Here is a 27,913-nt window from a genome sequence, read left to right as displayed (position 1 = left end):
TCCTCATTATGAACGAGCACGTTGTGTTGAAAGAATAATGACTCTTAATTGCTTGTTCTTTGCAAAATTTGAAATGACAGAGTGTACTGTCTCAAGACAGATGAGGTATGAAAATGTGTCCAAAGATGCTGCCTTTTGCAACTTTGTAACCTTTCAAAATGCACGTACCATACCATCAAAGCTGTAAGTCACCAAACGTGCGCACACACACACACACACGCACCAGGCTTAATGTAGTCTGTTAGGATCGTTAGCCGAGTTAATGTCCGTGCACTCGGCCCAATGGGAGTTACTGTGTCATTCTCCACGCTCCCTAAACAGATACAGATACAGAGACACAGATATAGACCTGCCTTTGGGGAAGACATATGCACACACTCACAGACGTGCAGATGCGCACCTCGCCTTGTGGCTCTTACAAGCCGTGGCAGACGGGGATATTAAGCGTAACTGTGGTGATGGTTTGAGGGTACTGACGCTGTCACATCAGATTAGCTTGATGACATTTGGCCACGCCTTTTTTTTTCTCTTGTCCTTTACCCCTCTCTTACTCCTCTCTTTTCACTCCCTCCGCCCATTCCTTCACTTTCAATTCCCAATCACTTGTCTTAAAAGCCACCTCACGCTTCTTGTTTTTCTTTTTATGCAACTCAGATCTTTGGGTCTAAATTGGCTGTTGAAATTCAGGAAAGGAGGAATTTAAAAAAGAAATTTCAAGCTCTCTCCAAATTGTGTTTGCAATCACCTACCCTTGAGGGTATCTACTGCTCCACCATCTGAAAAAGTACTAAAATACATTTCTTTGGGCCTCAAGGCTACCCCTGGATCAACCTATAAATTGGTTAGCAGTACAACGTAACATCTCTCCTCTCCTCTCTCCATCTAGTCTCATGTCGCTTTGCTTGACAGGGCAGGAAATCAGTCTCATTTCTGCTTTAATTCGTTCTGATCAAACATGTCGCTCCCAATCAGCCCTATTTGATTAGGAGATGCCCGTAACACAGCCCACCAAGCAGGTGATGGCTGACACTTTCATATTTCAGGATTATTGCAGTGTGTGTGAGTGTGTGTGAGAGAGAGTTAGATACACACATTATTTCCCACAGCTCGAGCTCTGTGTGAGCAATAGCATTTAGACTGGAGTGTGACTATCACACGTGCTCTATTGGAAGTGCTAATGTGTTCTGTATATTTAGAAACTCTATCAACTCCATGTCTCTCGCTTGAGTCTTTGTTAGCTCCCTCCTCTGTTTTTCTCTTCTAATCTCCCATCTTTTTCTAATGGTTTTTAAAGCTCTCTTCCCCTCTCCTCTATCGCAGAGTTATGGGGTGTAGGCTTCCTAAGTTGCGGAAGGCAGAAGAGAGCCGAAGCCCAGGCAATATCTACTCCACCCTTCGACGGCCTCAGGTGGAGACCAAAGTGGGCGTGGCCTACACCTACCACTTCCTGGATTTCCTGTTGGGGAAAGAAGGTATGGATAAGATTATCCATTTACTGTCATTCATTTCTCCTGTGAGCCCTTAACATTGTACATATCCCCAATTATGTGTAAAGTCTTTCCTTTGTCCTGTTTGGGCTGGGCTTGTGAAACCCAGTGAGATGTCCACTTCATGTGACTTGACTTGACTTCTCCCACACTTGCATACTTGAAATAGTCATGTGTTACTTGTTTCTTCATGCAATGTTTCTCTATCAAAAATGATGGACACAAAAACTAATGATGGTGCTATAGCAATTTAAACATTTTGTTTAAAACTTTACTGTTGTGATCCAGTCTCAGCTCTGTCATCAACCTCATTTCTAGCCGCAAAAGAATTCTGATAAACGGCCTGTACACTACCTCCCCAGCGCCAAACAGCAGACAGACACAGTTAGCAACTAGCTGGTGAACACAGGTGAGCATTTGGCAGTTAAATAGTTGGTGGATACCAAAAGAAGAGGTAAAGGGAGAGTGAATATTAGACTTATGGCCTTTAAAAAGACCTCAAATGAATGGTTATGTTGCTCTGTGTCAATGAGCAATACGTTTGCTAACATGATAGCCATATCAACTTTGTAAGGTGATAATATGTCAATGTTTTGTTTACAGTTTGTTGCATTGCCCCCAAGTGGCAAAAGATCATGGTGCAGGATTATGCTTTTTTTTTTTTTACTTTCAGAAGTTACTCATATGTCAGCCTTATTCCTAGATATACTTAACTAGCTTCTTAAACTAGATGTTTTAGCTTTAACAAGGGACGGATAAATGTTTAATTTATGGTAAAACTTGGAAAAACATCATATGGTCAAATTTTCCTTTAAATCCTATTATTTTACACCTTTCATCTCTGAGATTGATGGATGTCAACCTTCTTGGTAAAGTGAAACCAAAGCTATGCTAAAAAAAAATCATAATGCAGTGCTTCTCCTTTGCTCCTGAATGACCAAGTAATGATAATTGAGTGTCTGAAATCACTCACAGTAGAGTACCTTACTGAGTGCTTACTATGTACTGCAGGGATCAGTGAATGAATGATGACAGAGGGGGCGATTTCAGATGCAGCTGAAATGAAAAGAACAAATCTTGAAGCAGGCCGTTTTGATTCAGATCTGATTCACATTTGTCCCAGTTCCACACTGGAAGGGGGGCAGGGGACAGGCTCCAAGGAATGTGTCTTCACATTTGGTCATAATCCAAAGGAATTATTTTTACAGAGCACCTTGTTCTTTTTTAAATGTGGTTGTTTAGTAAGTTTACATGTTGAACCCGACTCTGCTTTGTCATCCTGAACTCTGGCTACAGTGTTTGTTTGTGTGTGTGTGTGTGTTCCACTCATAAAATAGCCACAGTTGCTACTCCAACCAGTTAAATGAAATGTTTAGGTCAGCAACTCTGCGGAACTGTTTTTTTTTTTTTTTTCATACTGTAACCATCTTGAGGGCGAAAAGTGGTTTATAAGCTGAAGTTGTGTCTTTGTGCGGCTCTTGTTGCAGGAAGTTCAAAGAGTTCTTGCTAATTCTCAGATTCAGCTGTATTGTGCACGCTGTAGCCATGCCCTCCAACTTCTCCCTGCCTCTCCCTCGTACAGTGACAATATACTAAAGCTGATGTGTGTTTGCACGCTGTCTTGGGAGCCATGTGTGTGTTTGTGTGTATCTGTTTGTGAATATGAAAAATTGTGTGTCTGATAACATGTGGGTGGGTGTGTGTTTGTTTGTCTGTGTGTGTGTGTGTGCTCGTAGCGTCTTGAGAACGTTTGATGAGAATCCTCTAGAGGCGTCTGGTTTCTAAAAATACTAATTCTGCCATTGTGTTGGTGTGGACTGTGAAGAGATAGAAGGGAGGGACGGAGCGAGGGGGGAAAAGGAGGCGAGGAAGAGAAACAGATAGTGTTAAAGCAGACATTTAAACACTTTTTTTTCCTTATGGCTTAATGTTTCTACAAGCCTGTGTTGTGTGCACTCCATCACCCGACAAGCTGAAGCAGGTGCAAGTAGCTCAACTGAAGTCCTTTTTTAGAGTTTCCAATGCAACACTGTAACAGACAGCAGGCACAGCGCCACAGCCAAATGGCAATGATCTGGTTGCCAGTCGGCTTCATTTGCAGCCAGCCCTGTTATGTTTGGCAAATGATTTAGGCTGTAGTGTTGGCTGAGAGAGATCTGGCAATGCGAAGTGGTGGTGGTGACCAAAACAGACAATAGACATGAGGATGGCTCGTCTTTCTCGTTGCTAAAGGCAGTAGCAGATAAATTGTCTAATCACATGGGTGGCAGCAGCAGCAGCACACATATAGATAGATACAGAACCACACACACACACACACACACACACACACACAATGTTCATACAAGCAGCGATGGCGGCTCATTCAAGCTCACACAAAACACTTTATAGCACTTGGTGAACAGAGTTAGTGTTATCTTTCAACAGACAGGCAGGTCATTTATATGGTAAACTCAGTGATGCCACCTGAGCTGCTTAAGATGAGTATACTCTATTTTAGGATAAACACAGCTACTGTGAATTGATTGTGTGTGTGTGTGTGTGTGTGTGTGTGTGTGTGTGGTTGTGAGTGGGTGTATGCCTGGCTCTCTCTCGCTCTCTCTCGCTCTCTCTCTCTCTCTCTCCATTTGTGATAGAGAGACCAAGAGAAGTGAAGGATTCCTGAAGGATTATCTGATTGTTTGTGGAGATTGAGAGACCTCATTCCCAGCAAAAGGGATTTATTTGTATTTGTGCGTTTGTCCGTGTGTGTTTGTGTGTGTATGTGTATGTAGGAGGCAGATAGAGGAATCTGTATGTCAGTCCATGACATTGAGGAAACCCACGGTCAAATCCATGCTTTAATTCAATTTGGCCTCCATTAATAATATTATTTTCCAGCCAGCGTGACTTGACGACTCCTACACAGTAATGAAAAACAAATATCTTTTGCTGGTGCCCCTCTGAGGTATGTTGAGACGAGGTGGCCATTTATGAAACTAAGTTTGTTGTCAGGAAGAGGAGCTTAGTGTTCAGAATGAAGAGTGCAGTGCGGTTTCTAACTTTACCCTCTTTGACTAGTGAGTGATGAAACTGACCAGAAACAATGTGGCTGATAATAGTGTTTCTTTATGAGCCTTGCTCCAACCAAAAATATTTCTAATCACAACTTACTCATGCTGGGTCATAGCGACCCCGTGGTGAATCCAGGGAGGGTGAGGAGGAAAATGTTCAATGTTCCAGGCATTTGGCCTGCGCTTCACACTTAGACCTTTTTTATTTGATTTTCAGCTCCATCTCATCATACGACCTAAAAACCAATGTGTCTCTAATCACCAATCGGCTGTACACTGACACATCCCCCACCTTGAAAAACAACTGCCATGATCTTCTTTATTCTCATTGTAACACTGATTGGTTGCCTTGACATGTCAGCATGAATGTAGAGTATGAAATGTAACAGCCAGGTGTGACATTTTAACCCAGCCTCCTTTTGTGTCGAAGCTGTGCTCAGATAATGAGCCGAAGAAGTGTAGAGCATGAGCAGAAAAGAGGTAGAGTGGAGGGGGGAAAAAGCAAAGTAGAAGGGAGGCAGAATAAAGTCAAGGAGGTGCAACAGAGAACAGAGGGTGAGAGAATGAACAGCACATAAAAAAAAAAACGAGCGATGCAGCTAGCGTTTGTCAGGTCTGGATCGAGGAGGGAAGCGGAGTGTCTTGAGAGCGAGGAGAGGAGAAGTCGAGAGAAGAGAGAGTTGGAGGTGTGAGAACGAGCGAGCGGGAGTCAGGAATCCGAGGATGTGTGAGGAAGTAAGTTAGGTGTGATGCTGTGTGACTAACGCCGGTCTCTGGAGCAGGCAGTGAGGAGCTGAACTCTGCTGATGACTTTCTGCCACCCTGCAGAGACGGAGACCCACTCGGCTCATTAAAACTTACAACATGTGTCTAATGCTCAGCACTGTGTTTGTGTGGCTTTTTGCGGCGCTACTGTATACCTGTGGTTGAGTTTATTTTGCCAGGAAGTATATGTCAGTGCTTGTGTGTGTGTGTGTGCGCACATATACATTTGTGTGTTATGATATATATTTCCTCTGTTGACAAAGAATGATATACAAGCCCCCTGCCTTATGCGGTACATCTTTGCTATCAGAATCTGTGTGTGATGTATTTAGCTCAGAGAGCTGGCGAAGCACAAATCCATCAGTTTGATGGATCTTTGCTGCCTGACACACTTTCCCAGGTAAACACATAAATATTTTTTATGAAAGATTGTTGAAAAAAGATGATCTGACATAGCTCAAACCATTTTTCTGGAAAGATCCTTTATGCTGTTTCAGTCTTATTGGCATAAAAAAGCTTGAGAGGATACCAGCAAAGATGGCAGAGAGATTCACGACATCACAAGTACATGGTACTGTATGCATCTTAAGTGCCACAGTGTGTTCTCACCACAGCAAACCTTTTTTTTCCTCCCCTTCTTCAACTTGTAAGTAATTTTTTACTAGTTGAAGAAGTCTTTTTTTTTTTTAAGTCAATTGGCGCTCTGTTTCTCAGACATTTCCTTTAAAGCGTGCGTTGTGAGGAGATCAGACTCCATTTGACAAAGCTCAGATGCTGACCAACAACTGTCATAGCCAGCGGCTGCATTCCCTAAACAGTGGGGAGCTCCTGGCTCCAGGAAGCTGATTATTTTATAGTCACTGTTTTGGCACATATCCTCGCCTAAAACCTCTGCAAGTCATTAGATGGCTATTTAAATAAACGTGAACCTCCAGCAAGCAGAGGGATAAGCCTTGAGGGTGGCTGTTAGTAGTAATCCCCATGCATCACCTAGCAGGCTTAGTGCAAACTCTTTCTTTCTCATGCACAAACACACACACAGGCAAAAAAAGATCGCCCATACACACTCACTGAGATACTTCGGCAAACTGTCCACAAAATATGCTTTACAGTCGCACACAGAAATTCAGGGATTTGTACAAGGAATTAATAAGCCCTTTCAAGCGGCTACAGGAAGGGGATGACTCTCACACTCCGAATACAGCCAGGGTCAAAAAGTGAGGCGTCTGCGGCTGTCGTGTGGTCAAAAGCTTCGGGTTGTGACGGAAATAGCAGAGTGGGGATCAACAGCTGAACAGCCGCTCGGCCCCGTCTTGTGTCTGTTAAACAATGCACCCTTGGACGCATGTGTCTGTATCTCGCTTTCAAACACTTGTACATGTATGCATGTATGGATGCAAATGTTCATGCTCGTTCACATACACATATACTTCCACTTCTTCTCTTCTCTGATCCTCAAAGTCACAAAAAACAAATGCACAGCAAGACTCCACCAAACATCTCCGACTCCCTTAAACATACATGTGCTAACACTGCACCCCTTCCCTGCCCTCACTAGCTGGCACTATAAAACTCCACCCGGATTTTCTGCCCTGAGCCGTTCCCATGTTCCCATTCTAGAGTGGAATTGCAGCCTCCCTTTAAATCCCACAGTGGCAGACAGTATAAATGAAGTCGCTTCCCAGCCTAAAGCGCTGCATAACACCCTAATAACTTCTGCATGCCTAGCCTGAATTAGCTGCGATGCCTTGCCTGCGTCTTGTCGGTGGGTGAGTGCCAGCCGTGCAGAGCTAATGACGGCTAATGACTGTTTACGATGACAGGATCGTTGTTATCTCCCCCTGCCACCCCACCCCAGTCTCCAGCTGGTATTATTATTATCATCACTGTACTGCTTTTGATAAGTCCCCACAGACACCCGTTTAAAGTGTTTGCTTGATGAAAGGCTCTCGTGGTTCCGAGCCAAGCTGATGTGATGATCGGATTTTCTCTTGGAGTTTTTTTCCCATTGTTTAGAGACGGGAGTCAGGAGTGCGTTCATGTGCTTGTATCCTAGCGTGCTGGCCAGCCTCTCATATATGTGTGTGAGTGTGTGTATGTGTGAACACGCCAGATGATGGAGAACAAATTGAAAATGAGATGGCTTGCACATCTTTTTTTTTCCCTGTGTGTGCATGTGTGTGTTTGTGTGTGTCTAGTTAATTTATTCAGGTTATTTTCTCTTTTCCAGACCCATGCAAATGAGATTGAATGGGAAAGGATGACAAGCATTCAGGCACAAACAGACTCATCTCTCTCTCTCTCTCTCTCTCTCTCTCTCTCTCTCTCTCTCTCTCTCTCTCTCTCTCTCTCTCTCTCTCTCTCTCTCTCCTCTTTCTTCCTTCATCTCTTTTTGCATGCTCCTCTCTCTCACACACCTGGCTTCACTGAGCGATACAGAAACACACAGTCACACATGCACATGTTCCCTTAAAAGCCTGTGAACAGAGAGAGGGCTTTACACAATGCACCGACCCCGAGAGGGCGGTTCTCACAAACATCGCGCTCTCCCAGGTGGATTTACCGTGACAGTTTGCCTCCATACGATAAGCTCCGCTAACCATTTCTACTGAAGTAAAGGGGTTTTCTTCCCATTGTGTTTGGTAATAAGGGAACCGGCTCTGTGTTAGCGATTGCTGCAAATACCGCACGCCCAAACAGGCAATGTGATAGTATTGTCTTTCCAACCTTTTAATGTATGTGTGTGTACATTTCTTACTATATCCAGCTGTCTATGTCTGTGATATGGATGTGTGTGTGTTCAAAAGAGCATTTTCCAGCACACATGTAGGAGTGTGTCTTTGCACACACTGTGTGTGTTTTCCAGAAGCCAGACTGCTGGTGACAGTGAGGACAGAGGCTAATAGTTCTGGTGTAATTAGTTTCAGATTCAGCGTGAAGATGCCATGTGTTGTTGTTCAGTGGGAATTATCATAATGAAACATGCTCTGTCTTTGTTTCTTCACACCCTTTGTCCCCTTTTCTCTTTCCCCTGCTTTTTTCCTCCCTTTTCCTCTTTGTTCCAGCTTTTATCCACCTCTAAACACCCCTCTACTACTTTTCCCCTGCCTCTTTTGCAAGCTGTCATGTCCATGTCTTGACCATTTCCAATTACCTCTTCTTGTCTAACCTTGTTTTTCTCCCTCCCCTCTCACCTGTTCTCTTCCCTCCAGAGGTGCCGGTGTCATCGGTGCTTTGTCTCTCGTCGGTCCGAGAGCTGCCGGTTCAGGTCAGGGAACTCTATGCGCAGGGTTTTGTCCTGGTCGCTGTCCATCCGTTTGTCCATCCCTGTGGCCCTCACCACGCACACATCCAGCGCCAGCTCCACCGGGCTGTGCTGGTCCGAGAGACGCCAAGGTACACAAACCAAACACACCCTTGTCTTCAGCATTATTATATAAATTATAGAATAAAATAGTTTGGACTATAATGACTTATGTAGCAGATTGATTAATATAAATGAGATGATTCACTTGCAGCCAGATTTAGAGGAGGTAGCAGCTTTTGTGATTTCATTGTTTTAAAATGGAAGCCAATTGAGACCCATTATCACAAAACATTCTGCACCTCACCACCTCCTCTTGATGTAAAAAGAATTGCAGATGAGTCAGCCACAAAAAATGTCTAACTTTAGCTCACTGTCCCAATTCTTTCACTTTTGACTATACATGATAATATACAATACTGTGTATCTTTTGTGTAACCCAGTTATTTTTTGATGACACTATAAACTACAACATTCGCCACCATATTTGAGCAGAGCATTATTTTCATACCTCCCTACTATCCGCTCTGGTACAGAATGCAAGCTGACAGCGTCTCATTGTGGAATTTACTGACACATCTCACTGAGCCACTAGCATTGCTGCGGACTCTTAGTCTTTTTTATTTGCTATTAATAGTGTTTGAACCAAATATTTATCACTTCTTATTAAGATTAAGAAGTCTTCAGAGAAATAAAAGTACAGAGATAAAGTACCATACAACTCGTAGGGATCTTATATGCTAGTATTTAATGAAGCACTTTACATACCATTTCCCAAAACATTTTTTTTCTAACATTCCCAAAACATACGTGAGTGATCTACAATACATCAAATGATCCACACTCTCTCCAAAATATCTCACATCAGTTTACTAGAACTTAATGATAATTTGGATGAAGAAATGTCTCTGTTGTTTCTCTGTTGTGTGATCAATCTTTGTGTGTTCTCACTCAGACAACCAGGGTTACATATTTAACCTTCCATTTTGTTGTCACTTACTCTTTGTAATTAAAGGAATTATGTTGCTCAGCCTACATTTTGGGGCATTCTCCTGTGTACGATGTACGCTCTTTAATGTGAATTCAAGGAATAGCGTATTGTATACACACTCACTCACACACAAACACTGACACACACACTCTAGTGCACAGGCAGGTGCCGGGCTTCTCCTTTGATGCCCCTCCTGCCAAGTGGTCCTGCTGCTTCCTGGCACCTGTCACCGTGGAGACGGCTGATTGCATCACCGGCTCTCGCCAGAGGGGAACGGCACGCTGAAAGAGAGAAACCATCTCTCCATCCTTTCATCTGCTTACTTCAGTGATGGCCGTCCCCCCTTTTCTTTTGTCCTCCGCACCCCCCTTCGTCCCCTTTACTCCGCCTTTTATGTCCCCATCACCGCCACCCCCTTTCATCAAAAAACCCTAAAAATGAAAGGAAAAAAAATCTGACAGAACCACTGTTTCAAATCTAGCTGAGAATGTCACTCACGCCTCAGAGCACAAGATATTACCACGGCCTTCCCACTGACCTCAATCCAAATCTGAAGAGGCGTATCTGAATACTCCTTTTATGATGGTGTCTTACAGCGGGAGCAGAAGGAAATTCAGTTCCTTTTTCTGTCTAATAAGTCTATTGTGATTTCGGTGAACGTGTGCTCTCCCTAAATGGAAAATTCACCCTGTACCAGAATTGACATTATGTTGCTGCTGTGATCATTCGGGGTCAATGAGTGCTAGTGAACATGAGCACGTCTGCCAGAATCTATAGAGCCAAGGCTCGTTTAGACTGTAATGTTACTGGGTGATGGAACTGCTCTGGTGATAATGGACAGGAAACGAACCGACAGGGAACAGGCCAGGGTAATATTATAACAGTACAAGAACATTTTCCATTTTCTGGTTCATAAGAGCAGAATTGAACTGAACTAAATGACATATGATTGATGCTTTATACTGAATATTTGTCCCCCTGCAGTTCAGAGAAAAGCCAACTGAGGTGGGGAAGACATCGTCTGGAGACAGATGTGTGTGTGGCAGGTCACCAGGCAGCTGACCCAGAAGTGATCCAGAGCTATGTCAAGAGGGTGAGTTCAAGGGGGAGCGCAATCATGCCGACAAAGCTGGTTTGGTCTAAGATGATTCCCTTTTTAATGAATTTGTCTTCAAATAGAGATGCCTGAAGCCTGAGATAAGATAAGATGTTTGCCCTTGTATTTCGCAATCAATGTTCTACAAATCTTTTATTTTACTTTAATTTCCAGGGTAGGTCAAATAGGCTCTTTGTGCACCATGGCTTTAATGATGAGGCATCTACGCAAGGAAGAGGGCTTAATATTGCTAGAATTATTTCAAGGAAAGGCCTTCCAGTGAAAACCGACATGGACCGACAAATCTAAGTGAAGGACACTGAATGCTTCAATTAAAAGAGAAGAGCAGAATAAGAAAAATATTTAAATCTGTGCTTGTTATTTGTTTAAACCAGTGGGAGAGTGTTAGGTATGCAGCGATCAGACTTTTCTCTACCAATACTGATTCGAATACCTCAACTCTGGGTATTTGCAGGTGCCAATCCGATACCAGTGCTCTCTTTTTTCATCTCTTTTTTCTTTTTTTTTTTACATTTTAAATGTGTATATGCACTTGGAATCAGTTTTATAAGGTAACATGAGGGCAGGGTTGGCGGCCAGTTGTTCTTTAAACCTTTTTTTTTATGAATTTTGCACAGGCATGCCCAGGTATGTTCAAAATAACCGAAGAAAATGGACCTGTACAGTACTTTCAAAAAAAAAAAAGGACAGCTAACCAGAAAAGCAGAAAAAGCTAAATCCAAACTTACAGGAGCCATAGACCTGTGAAGCCACTCAGGAGGCAGGAAAAAAATGGGACAACATTAATGATCAATAATTATCATCAAGACACTGATGGAAACTCTTATCTTTTCTAATTTAATATGAAAAAGAATGTCTTTGAGCCAGCTGGAAGGGGGGTGAAGAGTGTTTCCACTTTGATATAGATGAGACAGCTAGCCAATAGGGTTGTAAAAGCAATGACCCGCTGTAAGGTAAATGACACAAGATACCAGTTGTTACTTAATAGATACATAACTGATAGCAGAAACACTGAATTTTATAATGACACTGACCAAGAAACATTGTTACATCATGGCTGATACCCGATCTGCCTAATGAGGTCAGTATCGGCGCTCATACTGATCCGCCATATTGAATCTGTGTATCCCTATAGAGAGTGGTATGTTTGATAGCCATGTAGAGATCTGTAGACAGAGAGAGGAGGTCACAGACTGAAGGCAGGTGGTCCACATCTCCTCAACCTCAAATGTCTTTTCAAAGAATCTTAACCACTTTGAAAATGCTCCATGTCTGCTGTTGTTCATGGTCATGTTTACACACTACAGTGTACCACACCAAGGTGGAATAGTCCATTTAATATAATGGGTGAAAGGTAATGTCCAGTCCTAATGGCAAAGATGCTAGTATTCAGTTGCGTTGTGGGTAATGTAGGCTGCAGGTTTTGACAATGAAGAAGAATGGAGTGAAAAAGATGATATCTCTGGCTCTTCTGTGTTGATTTTTGCTAAATCGGTGGAGTCCTCTTTTAACAAAAGCGTTCTATCCACCACTCCCTCCTTCTCTGTCTCCGTACTTGTTGCACTGTGTGTTTTTGTGTGTGCCTTTCATGTTGCCGCAGCACTGCTGTGACAGTGAAGGATACATTATGGGGCTCAAAAGGCTACAGGCAACTGCCTGTAATTGCCTGTCTGTGCCATATGGTAACCCTGCCTCTTGTCCTGACATGCGGCGCTTGTCCAATTCAAATGGAGCAAATTTGATTAGAGGTTTTCCATTTCAAATAGTGCAAATTTACCTGATTGGAAGGATTTTTAACAATACTGGCCTCCCACTAGTTGCACCTCCTGTGACACTGCTCACTGGAACTAGGAAACAGAAGGAGGAGCTATATAATGAATGGAAGGTTACAGAAGTTACGGAAAACAGTTGTGAGACTTAACCCTAAAATGCCCTGCCTACCACAGCGTCATCACTGGCATTTATCAGCTGTGAAACTCACTTTTAGTCTCTCTGCTCATGAATTCGCCAACGGTCCCACAATGGGAAATGAAAATGTGCTCTATTGAATAGATTTGCATCTGAACACCCATAGAGCACAAAGGGAAACCTGATTGGATGGAAATGCACATCACTGAGTATAATGTGATAGGCTCCGGCAGCGTGACATGAATAACCAATCAGATCACAAACTGCCAGAGAGAGTTCGAGATAAGAACCCAGGAGCAGCACCGGGCAGACAGAGTGACAGGCTGTTGTGTGTGTGTGTGTGTGTGTGTGTGTGTGTGTGTTGTGTGTGTGTTGTGTGTGTGTGTTCGTGTTCAATTTTGAAATTCTATACTTCTATTTTTCCCGCACTCACTAGCCCACCCACTCTCAATCTGTCCCCGGACATACTCGTCAGATAAAACTGTGTGTGTAATTGTGAGTGTGTTACATGGTAATAATATATATGTATATATGTATATGTGTGTGTGTGTGTGTGTGTGTATATATGTACATATATACACACGTATATATATATATACATATATATATACATATACATATATATATGTTTATATATATGTGATGAGTGTGTGTGGATGAGTGAAGTGTCAAAAGTAGTGGGTAATTGGGGAAGATGTGTCTCATTATTGTTTGGTGGTAGTTTTGCAATCTGATTTTTCTCCCGTTGAGCCTGTCTAAAACTGTCAGCCCAAATATCAACTGACAATTAACCACCAGAGCTCCATGGGAGGGAGCAGCACACACACACACACACACACACACACACACACACACACACACACACACGTGCACACACACGTGCACACACACGGATGCGTTCGGATAATGAGGTCCTTTTGTCATTTGAATATTTGATCTTTGCAGATGATTAGGTAGGTTGTTATTTTGCAGAATATCTACTCTGCGTATGTCAGCCTTTGTTTGTGTGTAAATGAGGCTTTGTTTGTCTGACTATAGTAGAAGAGACTGTGCAGATGTATTTGTGGTGCTGTGAATGACGTCCTTTATATTCATGTGTCACTCAAATGTATTCTAATAGAGCTTATTGGTGTGTATGGATATTGACATTGTGTATGTATATGTTACCCCTACAGATCCAGGATGTAGCAGAGCAAGGGGTAATGTTTGTGGGCTTTCTCCAGCAGCCGGGCGGAGGACCCTGCTTCTTGGGGCACTGGGACCCTGAAGAGCTGTCCTCTTTACATTCAAGCCCTTCACCCATACATCGACACCCCTTCAGTGCCAACACCAGCCCAACAGATCCCACAGAACCACTTCATAATGACATAGAATCTGACCACCACCACTTTGAACCTCAAGAGTTAGATCATGAAGGCATAGAACATAACATGCGGGACCACGAGCCTTTGGTGCCAAGAGAACCAGACTTCAGTCTTCTGAAACCCATCCAGAGTTTAGAGCTTAACCAAGAAGAGTCCAGTGAGCAAATCCAGACCTTAGAGATCACCCTCAAAGAGTCACTGGGATCTACAAACCAACCTCAAGATCACAGCAAACCCAGTGTAGACTCAGTACAGGGATGTCCACATCAAAACCAAGCAGAAGCCCAAGGGAACCAGCTGTGTCCCAGCCCTCCTGAAGCTGCAGGTATAATCATACAGCAGAAGGGCCAACTACCAGACCTCAAAGAATACACAGAGAAACATTTTAACCTCTCCAACCAGAGAGAAAGACAAAGTTCAAGCTCAGACAGCTGGCTCAGTTCTCCAGAACTGGATCAAAACCATGAAAGAAAGGCTAACTATACCTGTACAGACAGGGTGACGACACACAACAACAACCATATCCGCCTCAAGAGTTCAGAGAAAGATAAGAATTCAACCTCACCACCAGCACCGGGTAGTAAGTAACCTGCTTCCTGTTTGTAGTGGGATCATTGGACGAATCATCATCATGCAAAGTTCTGTTCGGTGTCCAATCGTCCATTTTGCTTTTTTGTTTGTGTGCCTGTAGGGATGCAGCTCTTTGCCTTGTACAACCACACAGGGGAGCTGAACACTTCTCTGAGGTTCTACTCACTCAGGGTGCCACTGCGAGTACAAAAGGAAGCAGGGCTAATCACAGAAGTTGACACACACTGGCTTGACCACATGACTCAGCATTTCACCAGTGGCGCGCACCTCATCGATGGTTTTTTCCACCTTGGAGACGATAACGGTGTGGTTCATGGCTATGGTAACAAACGATTGCTGATTATGTCATTAAGGAAGCGCTTTCACCATCATACATAGAAAACATTTTAGAGCATGAGTGCCAAGTCACACCAGAAAGTGGCTTCTTGTGAACTCTCAAATAGCTCATAATGGAATCTTGGAGTTAATAGGATAGCTTCATCCATTTTGGATTTCCCGATTTCCCGTTATCACTATTAAGACGGTTTGTATCGGTCAGTGGCGCAGATTTTAGAGTCAAAATTCACTAACATTGAACTGAAAGCGCCTAACAAATTAATTTCATATCCACTGGAGGCAACAATCCCATTTAAATACGTTGATTTTGGTCTGAAATTGTACTGTTATGAAATCCTGGTGTGACTGAGTTCTTTTAATGTGAATGCTAAAAATGTTCCACGATGCCAATCAGCTTAAAGTAAAACTCCCCCAACACCACAACTCCTAACCCACCAAATCTATATTGTCTTGACCTTTAACACGCAGTTCTAAACCTAAATAGATTTTATGGCCACTTGGGAGCAGCACAATAAGCTGTAAACATGGACATATTATCCCTTTATAAGGTTAATATGGACAATGTGTTTGCAGACAGTTGTCTATTTCCATATCCAGTTGTGGGCCTTGAAACCAAAACAACAAGCTGAAAGAAGCTAAAATGTTCCTTAAAGCTAAAGGGAACTTCAGATTATCTGTGGGTTCATCACTGTGGGTGCCCACTTTCACATTAAGCACAGTCATTTGACCAACTGTGAATATAGAAATATTGATTGTTGCAGCTTTAAAGTAAATGTTTCACCTTGCCTCTGGACCTTAACCTAAGAATTTTCACTGGTTGAGTTCCACTAGTTCAAGAGGAAGAAGCTGCTCAGGCTGTAGATCTCTGCTTCGCTGCTGGATGATATGCAAGGAGTTATGTGCCTTAAGTCCACGACTTACACCATAAGTCACTGTTCAGTCACCCATGGAATAAGTAGGCTTAAGTCAGGGAAGGGGGGATCAATAGTGAGAGATTGGAGAGTGGAGATGAGCCTGTGACTCCTGTCTGAATCACATACATCCTCCCCTGTTTATCTGACTCTGTCTCTAATTTGTCCTGTTTCTCCAGACAATGGGGTTTCATCTGTGGATAGTGTGTTCATCTTCCAGAGCTCTGCAGAGGAGACCACAAGCATCTCCTACGACGCCATCGTGGTTGAGCAGTGGACCGTTGTTGATGTGGGTCTTTGAGTTTTTTTAATACTCTGAAGAAGATGTGCACTTTGAGAAATCCTTTGTGACTGAAAGCTTAAGCTGTCTTCTGTCAAACATTACATAAAAGTGGAGATGGAGGAAAGTAGTGTGCATGCTTGTGGCTGAGCTTAAATTTGCTTGCCTGCACGCGTACTGTAATGTATTTGGGCATTTCTTTCCTTGTGTGCATTTGCACTGTATACTGTATGTCTGAGCAATCTCTTTTTCCTGTCCAGGGTGTTGTGGTGAAGACGGACTACATCCCTTTGCTCCAGTCTTTGGCTCCGTATGGATGGAGGCTGATGTGTGTGTTACCCACACCAATTGTCAAGACCAACAGGTACAGTTAACTACCAAGATACGACTGTTAAACTGACATCTCTACTAAACCTGTCTTCTGCTTTTTTCTTTACATTTGATCACTTTGAATAACATTGCCTAAAATCAGTGAGGACTAATTACATTGCCTGTCTCATTCTGTTTTGAGATTAGGACTGACAGTGTAGTTTAGATACACAGGACAGATGGTTCGAGATCTGACAAATCATGATCATATGCTCATCTCTACATGAAACTGCTTTTGAAGTCTGTTGGAGCTGCGAACAAAAACACAGTTGCTGATGTGCTGTTGTCTTGTAACTAGTCACTTCGCAAACCGCAGGGAACAGAAACTGGATTTCAATACATGTAGCGATATGCAAGCTCCTCAGATTATAACATAAGAGGTAACAGTAGTAAAAGTGCTGCTCTTTCCATTACACAGTGACGGGAGTTTGTCGACCAAGCAAATCCTCTTCCTTCAGAGACCCATTTTGCAGCGCAAGAGAAAAGACTTCAAGGTTTGTTCCCCTTTGTCTTCCATCTCAGCAGCAAATCTGTCACTTGTCTCTGTTGTGCCTTTAGGATACGTGACTTTATGTCACAGAACGTGCCATTAAAAAGTCATGTTACTAAATATGGGATGTACAGCAAATATAAACCAGCTCAGGAAACGTCTAATAATAGGCAAGTAGTCGACCTCAAACTGCACAGGAAAGAGGCGTCAATGAAAGAGGCTTTGTTGTGGTTTGTCAGGTGTCTGGAGAGATGGAAAGAAAAAGACACGGCACAAAGCGTGAAACTGTCTCAAATGTGTCTATTTGGTTTCAGATGCTGAACCTCAGGGGTCGCACCAAGGCAAAGAAAAAATCTACTGGAGATGCACAAGAGGAGAGAGAGAACAGGTCCCCTGTGATGGAGACAGAGATGGACAGGTTAGGAAGAAACACAAAAGAGGAGGAAGAAGAGGCAGAGGGGAGGAAGAGCAGGGACAGCGGAAGGAGCGAAGGAGCGAGCCTTCAGAAAGGTGGAGAGGAGAGTGAAGAGGATCATCAAAAGGGCATCTCGTTCCTATCGGGGAGCAGGGCTTCTGTGGAAGAGCAGGAAGAGGAAACTGACATCGACGAGATCCCAGCGTCCAAGCAGGAGAAGTCGGTGAGATGGACAGATGTGTGTCAGAGCGATGATGGAGGGGTCAAGGAGGAGGTGAAGACGGAGGAGAGGATCAAACAGCAGCTGTTTTCCGGCGTCTGTTGACGCATTGGGCACAAAGCAGACAAGGGGGAGCTGAGACCTGTTTAGCTTATCAAAAGAAATGCCTTTCAAAATAACGTTTTGTTGATGTGGATCTTTAGTTCTGCTGCGGACGACCCAGATGTAGTCAGTCATACTGTTACTAGCCATCATGTTTTGCTTCAGTCTGCTGTTTAGGGCGGTAACACTCTTGAGTCTTTGAGGTTGTAGCTCCCATAATTGGGAAAGTGTTGTGCAGTTCTCTCCTTTGGGTCAGTGTCGCTGTTTGATGTATCCTTTTAAGAAATGAAGTGAAACTGTACAAGGCTATAGAGTTCAACCTACAGCAAGCCTCCAGTCCAAGCCTTAAGTATCAATTTCTTGCCCATCGTTGTGTTTTACTACTTTCTTGTAATAGGACTGTTAAAAAGGGAGTACTGATTTCACTGGGCTCACTGTATTTTTATATGTAAAGTATATCATTTAAGATAGAAACGAAACTGTTAACACAAATTATGTAGTGCACTGCATTAGAACCTGACCGATACATCTGCATTGGCCAATTTTAGCCTCTAGATACGTATACCTGTATTGGCTTAAATGTCGGCCGATAATTAAGAAATTGAAGTACAGAAATTACATTTTTGAGGAAATTTAGAAACTGTCTTCATTACATACTGTAACTTCACCAGAGTTTATTTTTAACAGTGTGTTGGTGACAACTTAAAAAAAACTCTATTGGTGTTGGTCAGGCTCTACACTGCATTGAGATATTAGATGGTATGTTTTATTGGGCCTAAACTTTAAAGGGCCAGTTCATGTAAATTAATATAATAAAAAAACATTCTGTCACTTAGCTCTAGTCCGATCTAGCTGGTTTTGATTTTTGGCCAGATTTTGAGATATCCATTTCTTCACCTCAATACAGGAAGACATTTTCTTTGTGGTGCTCATTATATTAAAACAAACCCCAGAGACCCAGAAGCAACATCACGGATACTTTAAATAATCCACAGAACACACAGTCGACAGCTTTCTTAGGGACTATTTCTTCAGTAGAAAACAGTTCTATGGAAACTGTTGATTATCCAGAGTACCTGGGACATTGCTTCTAGAAAGACATGTTTCTGTTTTTTTTGGATGCTGGGAGCATCAGAAATTATGTCAGTTCACCTCCATTGTAATGAGGTGGTACCATAAATTTCAGAAACCTGGCTGAATCAACCCAAAAATTGTCTGCTTGGCTAGACACTACAAGAGGCAAGTAAAAAAATCCTGTTTGTAATTTGGGAGAACTGACCTTTCATCTTCAGAAAGTGTGTACATTAGAAATCAACTATTTATTTCTTATTTCATGGACCACCTCGTGTTGTGTGTAAGTAGTGAAACATGTAAGTATTTATATAAAAGCAGAGGCCAATAAAGTGTTTGAAAACAGACTGACTCAATTTCCTTTATTTCCTTTAAATCTCACCTTACCAGCATAAAAAATTTTCCTCATATGAGGAAGAAATGCAGAAACAACTCGAAAATGAGTCTCAACAGTGCAACCCCCCACTGAGACGACAACAAGAAGCTCGCAACCATCTCCGAGGGATGTTCAGTGATCCAAGCCAATCAGAGACCACCTGGAGGTTCCATTACAGTGCACCATGGGAAACTCACTCCACCCCGGGATGAGAAGCCGTTTATGGGTATGTGGAAGTGTGTATGTGAGATAAGCACCGTGTATGCATGTAACAGTGTGCGAGCGAGTAAAACAGGCAGGGACACCAGCCAATATGTGGGAGATTGTTTATAAATACACTCTCAAAAGTTTGCATGCGAGTAAAATGTGAAAAACAATTGCTCCAATGTAACCCAAACTTATCAGCCACACAACTCTGCAAATAAATAGCTCCCAGTTATTTCATTAAGCATATATACACATAGTATAACACTTCTAAGAACACATGAGCAGGAGGTCTTTTGATAAGAAAATGAGTCAGTCATAAAACACTTATGCACAGTGTAAAATAAAAATGTAGATTGCTATTGTTTGCACTGATCCTCTATATCTTAGTGACTTTAGAGCAATAGTTTGACAATTTGGGAAATACACCTATTCGCTCTCTTGCAAAGAGTTACATGAGAGCAATACCACACTCGCAGCTGCTTAACTTAGCTTAGCTTAGCATAAAGACAAAGAGAAGAAACAGCTAGCTGGCTCTGTTCGAAGTTTACAAAACTTGTCTAAAGCTCACTGTTTAACCCGTTATATCTTGTTTCTTTCATCCATACAAAAAACAAAGTATAAAGACAAGTTGCACTTTTACAGGGGGGTTATGTGACTATTTCTTGGACGGGTGCAGTGTCTTCCTGGAAATAGTTGAACACATAACATCCATAAAACCACAACGTGGCATTTTTACACCTTAGCTTTAGAGGTGCTGGTAGGTGGATTTTGTTACCTTTGGACAGAGCCAGGCTAGTGGTTTTCCTGTTACCCATCTTTACGTTAAGGTAACTGGCTACTGGCTGTAGCATCATATTTGGTAAACAAGTACAAGAGTGGTGTTGATCTTCTCATCTAACTCTTGGCAAGGAAGCGAATAAGTGTATTTCTGAAAATGTCAAATTATTGGTTTAGGACAGTCTTGCATTGGGGAAAAAAGTGTGTGAAAATTTTGGGTAAAACTAAGCACCACCTATTTGTTTGAGCAGAACCTCAGTCAAGCAAATATATGCTAGAAATGAGATTGAAGATGTGTAACATCTGTGTCACAATCTGTTTATCATACACATAAAGGGGACACTGGAGTTGCAGGTTTGTTGGAATATTCAGCAAGGCAGTGAGCTGAAAAACGTCTTGCCAAAGTTGAGATTTTACAGTCTGCTCGGTGGTCCTTTTTAGACTATAAGAAATAAAACATCGCTATTGTCTCGGTGATTTAGCTGCTAGCTGTAGAGTGGGCGGTCCCAGCCGTCTATCACAGGTCAGGCACCGGTTGCAGCAGCATGGATCACAGTATTTGAGCACTCATATTAGTCCACATCGCTGGAATATTTCAGTTACTTTCCGCTCTCACCACACCCCATACATCCTGCCAGGAGGACAATCCTGTAGGTTTCTGGGAAGCACAAGAGTTTCTACCACCACTTCTCAAAGAGGATTCTGTCTTTCGGGAGGCCGAAGTCCATGAGGGTTTTTGAAATTGCTTCGATCATTGGCGGGGGGCCGCACAGGAAACACAAAGTCCTCTGCGGGTCCACATGACCCCGCAATTCCTCCTCTGTAATTCTCCCGCCTGGGGAGACACAAGGGAAGTCAATCAATTAATCAAGACTCAGTGATGCTGCACCTATTCCCTCCGAGTCTCCCATGTGGAGCTTTGATGGTGCCTGTTCTACATGACGACAGAGATAAATCAACAAAGACAGATATGGTAGAATGTGACAGTCACTAAATCGTCCCTGCTAAACAAAGACAAGTGTATGTGTGTAGGAGTGTGTGTGCATGGGGATTACTTACGGTTGAGAAACGGCTGGAGGTCTGGGTTGACATCTGTGCTCTGTTGCGTGATGTGGAAGTCACAGGAGAACTTGTCAGGGAACTCCCGACACGCCTCGATGATGGAGCTCTGGGAACACAGAGAGTAGATAATAACACACTTGTGACAGTTTCTCCTTACATACTGAAACACACCTGCCAGTTTCCTGCCATCAGCAAGTTTCCTAAAATTCCTCACAAAAACACTCAAAACCAATACAAGAACACACCTTAAAGAGCAGTTCCTGTGTGTTCTTGGCGCTGTAGCAGAGGTGGGCAGAGCCTATGTTGTAGTCCCGTCCACCAGAGGCATGGTTGAGATGCAGCAGATCTGTGGTGTGCAACAGGATGGAGTACAGGGGGTTGATCCCGACGCCGCCGGCCACCAGAAGCAAATCTACAGACAGGTCAGAGGGCGACGGGTCGAAGAAGAAGTCCCCACCGACACGCATGGCCACCTGGGAGCCCACTGTACACTGAGGGGGGAGGAGAGACAGCGATTCAAAATAAAGACAGAAATTGAAAAAAGACAGACACAGAAAACTAAGACTGTGTTGAGCTGGGTAACTCAGACACTATGGCTCCCAATATTTCTATTTTCTCAACAGCTGAAATACACCTTTTTGAGATATGAAATAAATTCCAAGAAAAACACAGCATCGCTTCAACTACATCAAAGCCTCAGGAAACAGTAAAGAGACACTTTTAGATCAGCATGCATGCACACAACAAACCTATGCTATAGCTGAAAGCGATTTCACAAGTTAAGCAGAGAAGGTCTTTTGAAGTCAAAAGGAACAGTAAATATGCCCTCATCTGCTTTTGTACACATGTGAGCACACACACATAATAATGCTCACCCTCTTAATCTGCTATCACGGTCCCTACACTGTTCCTGCTCGCAGAGAGGAGTCGGAGCGCAATATCAAACAAATGAATCATCAAACGATCCCAGAGCAGAGCGCTGTAAAGTCTCAAAACACTCAAACACATCGCACCGCTTTCTGATACTTCTTTACAGTGGCGTAGTAGCTCAAAGCTATTTATTAAGGCTCATCATCAAACACAGAAGCTGCAAACAAACATGCAGAGTACAGAAATGGAAGGGGAAGGTAAGCAGAGAGGAAACATTGTTCACATTCATACAACTATTCTCACACACTGGATTAAAAAAAGGCTACCTTTTGGAGCGTGTGCTTGTAGACAAAATACAAGTGTTATGCACCAAGAACGTCACATTTTTCATATTCTATATTTTTATTATTACACCTTACACCTATTATTATTATACCTATTCACACCTCACCCTGTGTAGACTTGCTGGCCAAACATGTCTTGCTCGACACACAATTAAACAACTTCTGTTGAGTTTTTAGCTTCACTATCACAGTTCTACTTCAGAACTACTACACAGACAGTCTAACTAACCCTTGACAGCAATTACACATGATTGAAAAACATCAGGGGTCATATGGGGAACAAAACCTAGAAGAAAAATATGAAAAGAGAAGGAAAAAAATAAAGTGGTTAAATGAACTGAATGTTCAGTTGGGAGTGTGTCACTACTTTTTAATTTAATGTTTTAGTACAGGTAAGAGCCCACTGCTTCTGCAGGTCGGACAAAAGAAATTAAAACAAATTCTGGAAATATCCCTTGACTTGCCATTTTCCTTTTCACACTTTTTAGAATAACCACTGGTGTGATTATGTGGCAGTCTTCATTTCCTTACTCTACAACACCTTAACCATTTCTCAACACCCTGATCCTTTCGCTGCACTTGTTCTTGTTCTACATCTCTTTTCTTGAGCTCTCATCTTCACGCTGTTTCAGCGTCTCCATTGGACAAACATGTGCCTGACCAAATCTACTTTTCTAAAATATTCTGACTCCTGGGCAGCAATCTTTGCAGGTAACTTTCAATAATCTTCCTGGGAAAATTACCGCTCACGGTAACGTTGAGAATGTCAATGTCATACTTATTAAGGAATATATCTGACTGTCCCACTCACCGCGGTGTGAACCCAGTGTGCTGGTGGGTGTTTGGTGTATTTGACGGCCAGTTCAACGACGCCCTCCCTCTGCAGCAAACCCGGGCTGGAGCACATGGAGAAACCTCCGACCTTCTCCACGCCGGGGATGAAGAAATCCACCCTGCACACACAACCACAAAACAATTAATTATTGATTTATTGTGGATGTTTGAACTTGATTATGCATATCTTGACAAAAACCTTGTAGTTACAATGTTTACATCACTGCAGAGGCTAAAGCTATCAGACGTTATAAGAAACATATATTCCTGTTCTTCACTCGAACATAATACTAAATCTGACCATGGATGTGTTGTTTTGGCATCATTTTATTGTATTATATGTATTACATGTATTTCCATTGCATTACATGTATTACAACTACATGCACATTGTTATAAAACATAATTTAATTTGAACCATTTTTACCATTATTGTTTTTTCACACTAAAGTCATGTTACTCCGATTGGAAATATAGCTGACTTTTCAGATTTTCTAAACAATAATTAATTGAAGAGTGAAAATGTGCTGAACTGAGGGTCAAAGTGTGAATGAACGTAGCGTGATGCCCTTTGACCTCAGTGAAGGGGGCAGCCTGTTCCAGAAACCAAGTCAAACAAAACCAAACCAGATGGAAAGTTACCTGCTAGTTACATGGTTGCATCTGTCCGTCAACAAGCAAGGCAGCTCCCACCCCACCCCCACAGGAAAACAGCAATGCTAAACAGCTGGGCTCATGTTCCACCAACACAATGACCCACTGTTACACTAGAGAGAGACTCCACAACCCTCAGAGGCATCATAAATATGGATCTGCTGTGAAGACACGCACATATGTTCCACCCACCACCACCTCCTCCTTCTTCTTCTTCTTCCTCCTCTTCCTCCTCCTCCTCCTCTCCCACCTGGAGACGAACAACTAAACAGTCCTTTTTCTCAGAAACACTGAAACTCAAGGATTTTCATCTATTTACATTCATTACCAGACACCGCAGGGCAACTGGCTGCCGGTTTTATATCTCACCACCGCCCACCTACAGTATGGGCTCATCATGTACGTATACTGCATGTGCAGGGTACACTAATTAGCATTGGCAACACTGACTGACAGACACAGACTCAGGAAAAAAAAGCTCTGCCTTCATCGAAGAAGTACTTAACTTGCTATTATGATTAGCAAGGTTCGAACAGCTTTTTAATAATAATAATCATAGTAATATTCAAGCACTTTGCAAGCACTTTCAATGTACCAAAACCAAACATTTCTATACTGAGAGCAGATGGTCGCCCTCATGATGCCAGGTTTACACCAGATGCAGAACAGAGCGGAACGGAAAAACGCCCCCTTTTCATTTCGACGCCCATGTCAGTCAATCTATCTCTGGTCGGCACCTTCTCCAGGGTGAAACTCCACGAGACAACAAACGGACGATGGGATCATTACGTTTCAAATATTAAAAGATTTACACGAGTGATTATGTAGATGAAACTCCAGACAATGGAGAAAATCAAGCATTTCTCACGGAGGTATATTCGAATTCAAGCATATTCCTAACCTTGAAAACATAACCAAACTTTCAAAACTTTGGTCAAACCGTGGATTAGAAGAGAGTTACTGGAAGTTAAAACATTTCCCAATGTTGTGCACCGGTCAAAAAACAAGCCACTGTGTCTCAAGCACCTTTCAAATTAAAACTGGAAGCGCACATACAATCCAGTGCATACAGCTACTAGTTACCTACACAAACCTATGAGCACACTTTAGCTTGTTAAGTCCGCAACTATTTGGTTTATCCTTATTTGACAAAAAGCTCTTAATGTTTTCAAAAGCTTTGATCCTTCCATTAGCTGATGTGATGCATTCCTTGACAACAACTGTCTTCTTCTTATCAACAATAACCTTGAGCTGGCTCACATGTTCACTGTGACATAGGATTGTAAATGTCTGTTTACTGTAAAAGTTTTGTAATAAAAGAAAACCACTAGGACAAATCAAACACAATGCCACCACCTTGTGGTTACTATGAGTACTACAAGCACTGTGAAAGGTCTCCAGAGGGATGTTTCACAAATCACGCTCAGGTGGTAGCTTAGACATATCCAAAATATGTTGGGGTTCTACTCAATCCTGTTTCATGAAGAAAGTGTTACTATGGTAACTTCTGCTTTGAGCTTAAATTTAAAGAGGCTAATGTTGCATTCATGCAATGTTGGAAGAAAGGGAAGAACGGGAAAATGTTTGGTTGCTAGGGTAACCCTCTGAGAAATGAGTGAGATTTTATCCTTTAGATTTTATTTATGTACATGGCAGCTATGGTGGCTTTGCAGCAATTTTGTCACAGGTTTGTTGTCACTTGCGTGTGGGAGTGTGTGAGATACTGTAAGCCTCAGAAATTCCCGACATCTCCGACTCAGAATTATAACTTGGAGGGTGATGTGAGCGGGTTTTTCACCTTGACAGCTGTGTTGTATTCTTTTGTTGTGTGTTTTTCTGCTGATCTGTTCTGCATTCCTCTATTTAATGTTCTTTAAATGCTTGGGAATATGCAAGTCATCTGACAGAAGGACAAATGAGTCCCTACAGGAGGTCACAAATCAGAGTAACCAGAGTAACTTTCTCACTTCTCTTAGTCTCGTTGTTATCATTACAATACCTCAGGTGTCACAAAACAATGTGACAGTGTTCCTTCACCTGACCAAAAAAACTGCTTAATGAGTTGGTGAAAAGTTAGCGTCAGTGTCTACTCACCACTGTCCTGCTTTGAAGGTGAAGTCTGGATGGACAGCTATTCTCAAACGTTTCACCGTCTCTGATTCGTTTATGATGCCACATACTTCAGCTGGATACAGAGCCTGTGTTAGGCAGCCGGTCATGCACATAATACACACACACACACACACACACACACACACACACACACACACACACAGAAAGAAAGCAGAGTTCATGAGTGGGTTGGACTGTCAGCAAATGGCATTGTTAATAAGTGCCACAGATAATGGACACAGTCAACATGAATGTACTCAAATACAAAATATCCACTTACATTTTGTCTGGAGTTGCTCGCTGTTCTCTCTAGATGGTCCATTTGCCTTTTGGAGGACATGTTTCTTCTGATAAAAAGGAGGTTGTCTTTGTCACTTGTCTTGTATGTGAAATATTATCTAATGCAGTGAGTGAGGAGCTACACAGCAGCCTTATGTGACAAGAATATTCAGAAACGGCAAGTGGACTTTGCCCTCATTGCCAGCAAGCAACAACAAACTTAAAAGGACCAGTTCACCCACATCTGTTTTTCATGATTTGGATGAAGTGAAAGTTTAAGTTTAAGTTGAAACACACTTTGAAACCTTGACAGTAGATCTGGCTGGACAACAAGCATTTCCCTGCATAGTGTCATATATTCGTTTCCTTGGTGTCAGTTTCTACAGTGCCTCAGGACTGAGCAGCCATGACAGCAGGCCACAGTAAACACAGCCGGTACATTCCAGATGAAACTCACCTTGTGACGGAGCTGGGGCCCAGCAGCCGGCAGCAGAGCAGGCCGGCGGCCGGACAAGGCAGGCTGAAGCTTCGGGCGGCGGAGGACAAGACACAGGGGACGCTCATCGCGACCTGGACTGCTATCAGAAAAGAATAGAGAAGATCCGGCGTTAGCTGTCAAAGCCAACAACTGTCGCTTTACATGACTTAGCATCACATATGTGTATATCATACATTTGTTCATACATTCACCTTTCTCTTTTAGTTTTCTTGTCGATTGATAAATGCTCTGTACATCAGCGGTAGACTCAACAGCTGAGCCCCTCAACAAAGCGGTTGAACTAAAACGTCACACCAAACTCTCCTCACGGAATTATCTAGTATACCTTAACAACCATGACAGGTAAAATGCCACCAAACTACACCAGAAAACGTGGCTCAAGACCTCGGTATAACTAATAATGCTCGCTGCCACCAGCCGTGGTGTCTTTTGATGGACGAGGATGAAGGGAATAAGAGGCAGACCTATCCTAAAACGTTACATACTGATCAAAAAGCGGCTAGATGTATTATTGTGATTATTTTAAACGGAGTATGGCGTCACCTCCGTCATGCGGCTGATAGTTAGCTCACTAGCTACTAGAAAGCCAATGCCGGTTTGTTGCTTAACACAGACACATAATACTATAGCAAACAACGAGCAGCTGAGCTCTTCTTCTTACCGAGATAAGATGACACTGTTTTTGTCAAATGATGTTCATACTCTCCACTATCTTCGGGATAACCTTGGTCATGTTATGATTACATGACACTACTGATGTCTTCTTCTTCTTCTTTTTGTTCTCTGAAGTTGTACTGCAGCCAGCGTCTTCTTCTGCCACACGAGGCGCATTCAATTTTGTTGCTGTAGCGCCCTCTTCTTGTCGGTTGGCTCCTAGCTCGTAGGGCAATGGAGGAATTACTAGATTATTATGGAGCGCGGATTGGACCATTAGGTCTAGTTCAGCGTCCTGAAAGATGTTGAAATGCTAAACTGTGGGAAACTGCAAACTACCTGTAGACGTTTGATGGATAGATAGATAGATTTCATTGTCCCCAAATTATATTATATATATATAGTCTTTATTGTGTTTAAGAGCTTTTAATAGAAGCCATGAGGTCAGTTTGATGTAAAGCAGCAGATTGG

The 27,913-nt window shown here is 42.6% G+C and overlaps 2 protein-coding genes across 2 annotated transcripts; one reads left to right on the top strand and one right to left on the bottom strand.

Annotated features, from left to right (window-relative positions):
• The first annotated feature begins 1,324 nt into the window (after positions 1-1,324).
• On the top strand, positions 1,325-17,706 carry rftn1a (raftlin, lipid raft linker 1a). The gene is made up of 9 exons (XM_070922387.1): positions 1,325-1,472; positions 8,518-8,701; positions 10,585-10,693; positions 13,801-14,569; positions 14,681-14,884; positions 16,007-16,116; positions 16,368-16,471; positions 16,895-16,970; positions 17,281-17,706. Exons 1-9 carry the CDS (start codon positions 1,325-1,327, stop codon positions 17,704-17,706), a joined length of 2,130 nt encoding a protein of 709 aa, XP_070778488.1.
• A 1,452-nt stretch (positions 17,707-19,158) lies between these two features.
• Positions 19,159-27,533, bottom strand: oxnad1 (oxidoreductase NAD-binding domain containing 1). Its single transcript, XM_070921964.1, has 8 exons — positions 27,450-27,533; positions 26,747-26,867; positions 26,291-26,357; positions 25,993-26,096; positions 23,222-23,363; positions 21,442-21,687; positions 21,194-21,302; positions 19,159-20,969 (listed from the first exon to the last, which is right to left on the bottom strand). The coding sequence occupies exons 2-8, from the start codon at positions 26,851-26,853 to the stop codon at positions 20,812-20,814; spliced, it is 933 nt and encodes a 310-aa protein (XP_070778065.1). The 5' UTR covers positions 26,854-26,867; positions 27,450-27,533; the 3' UTR covers positions 19,159-20,811.
• Positions 27,534-27,913: the final 380 nt, after the last annotated feature.

The sequence above is a fragment of the Enoplosus armatus genome, chromosome 16 (genome assembly GCF_043641665.1).
Source record: "Enoplosus armatus isolate fEnoArm2 chromosome 16, fEnoArm2.hap1, whole genome shotgun sequence".
NCBI classification, from domain to species: domain Eukaryota; kingdom Metazoa; phylum Chordata; class Actinopteri; order Centrarchiformes; family Enoplosidae; genus Enoplosus; species Enoplosus armatus.
The sequence above is the reverse complement of the archived record's forward strand: the minus strand, read 5'-3'. Positions and strand labels throughout refer to the sequence as shown.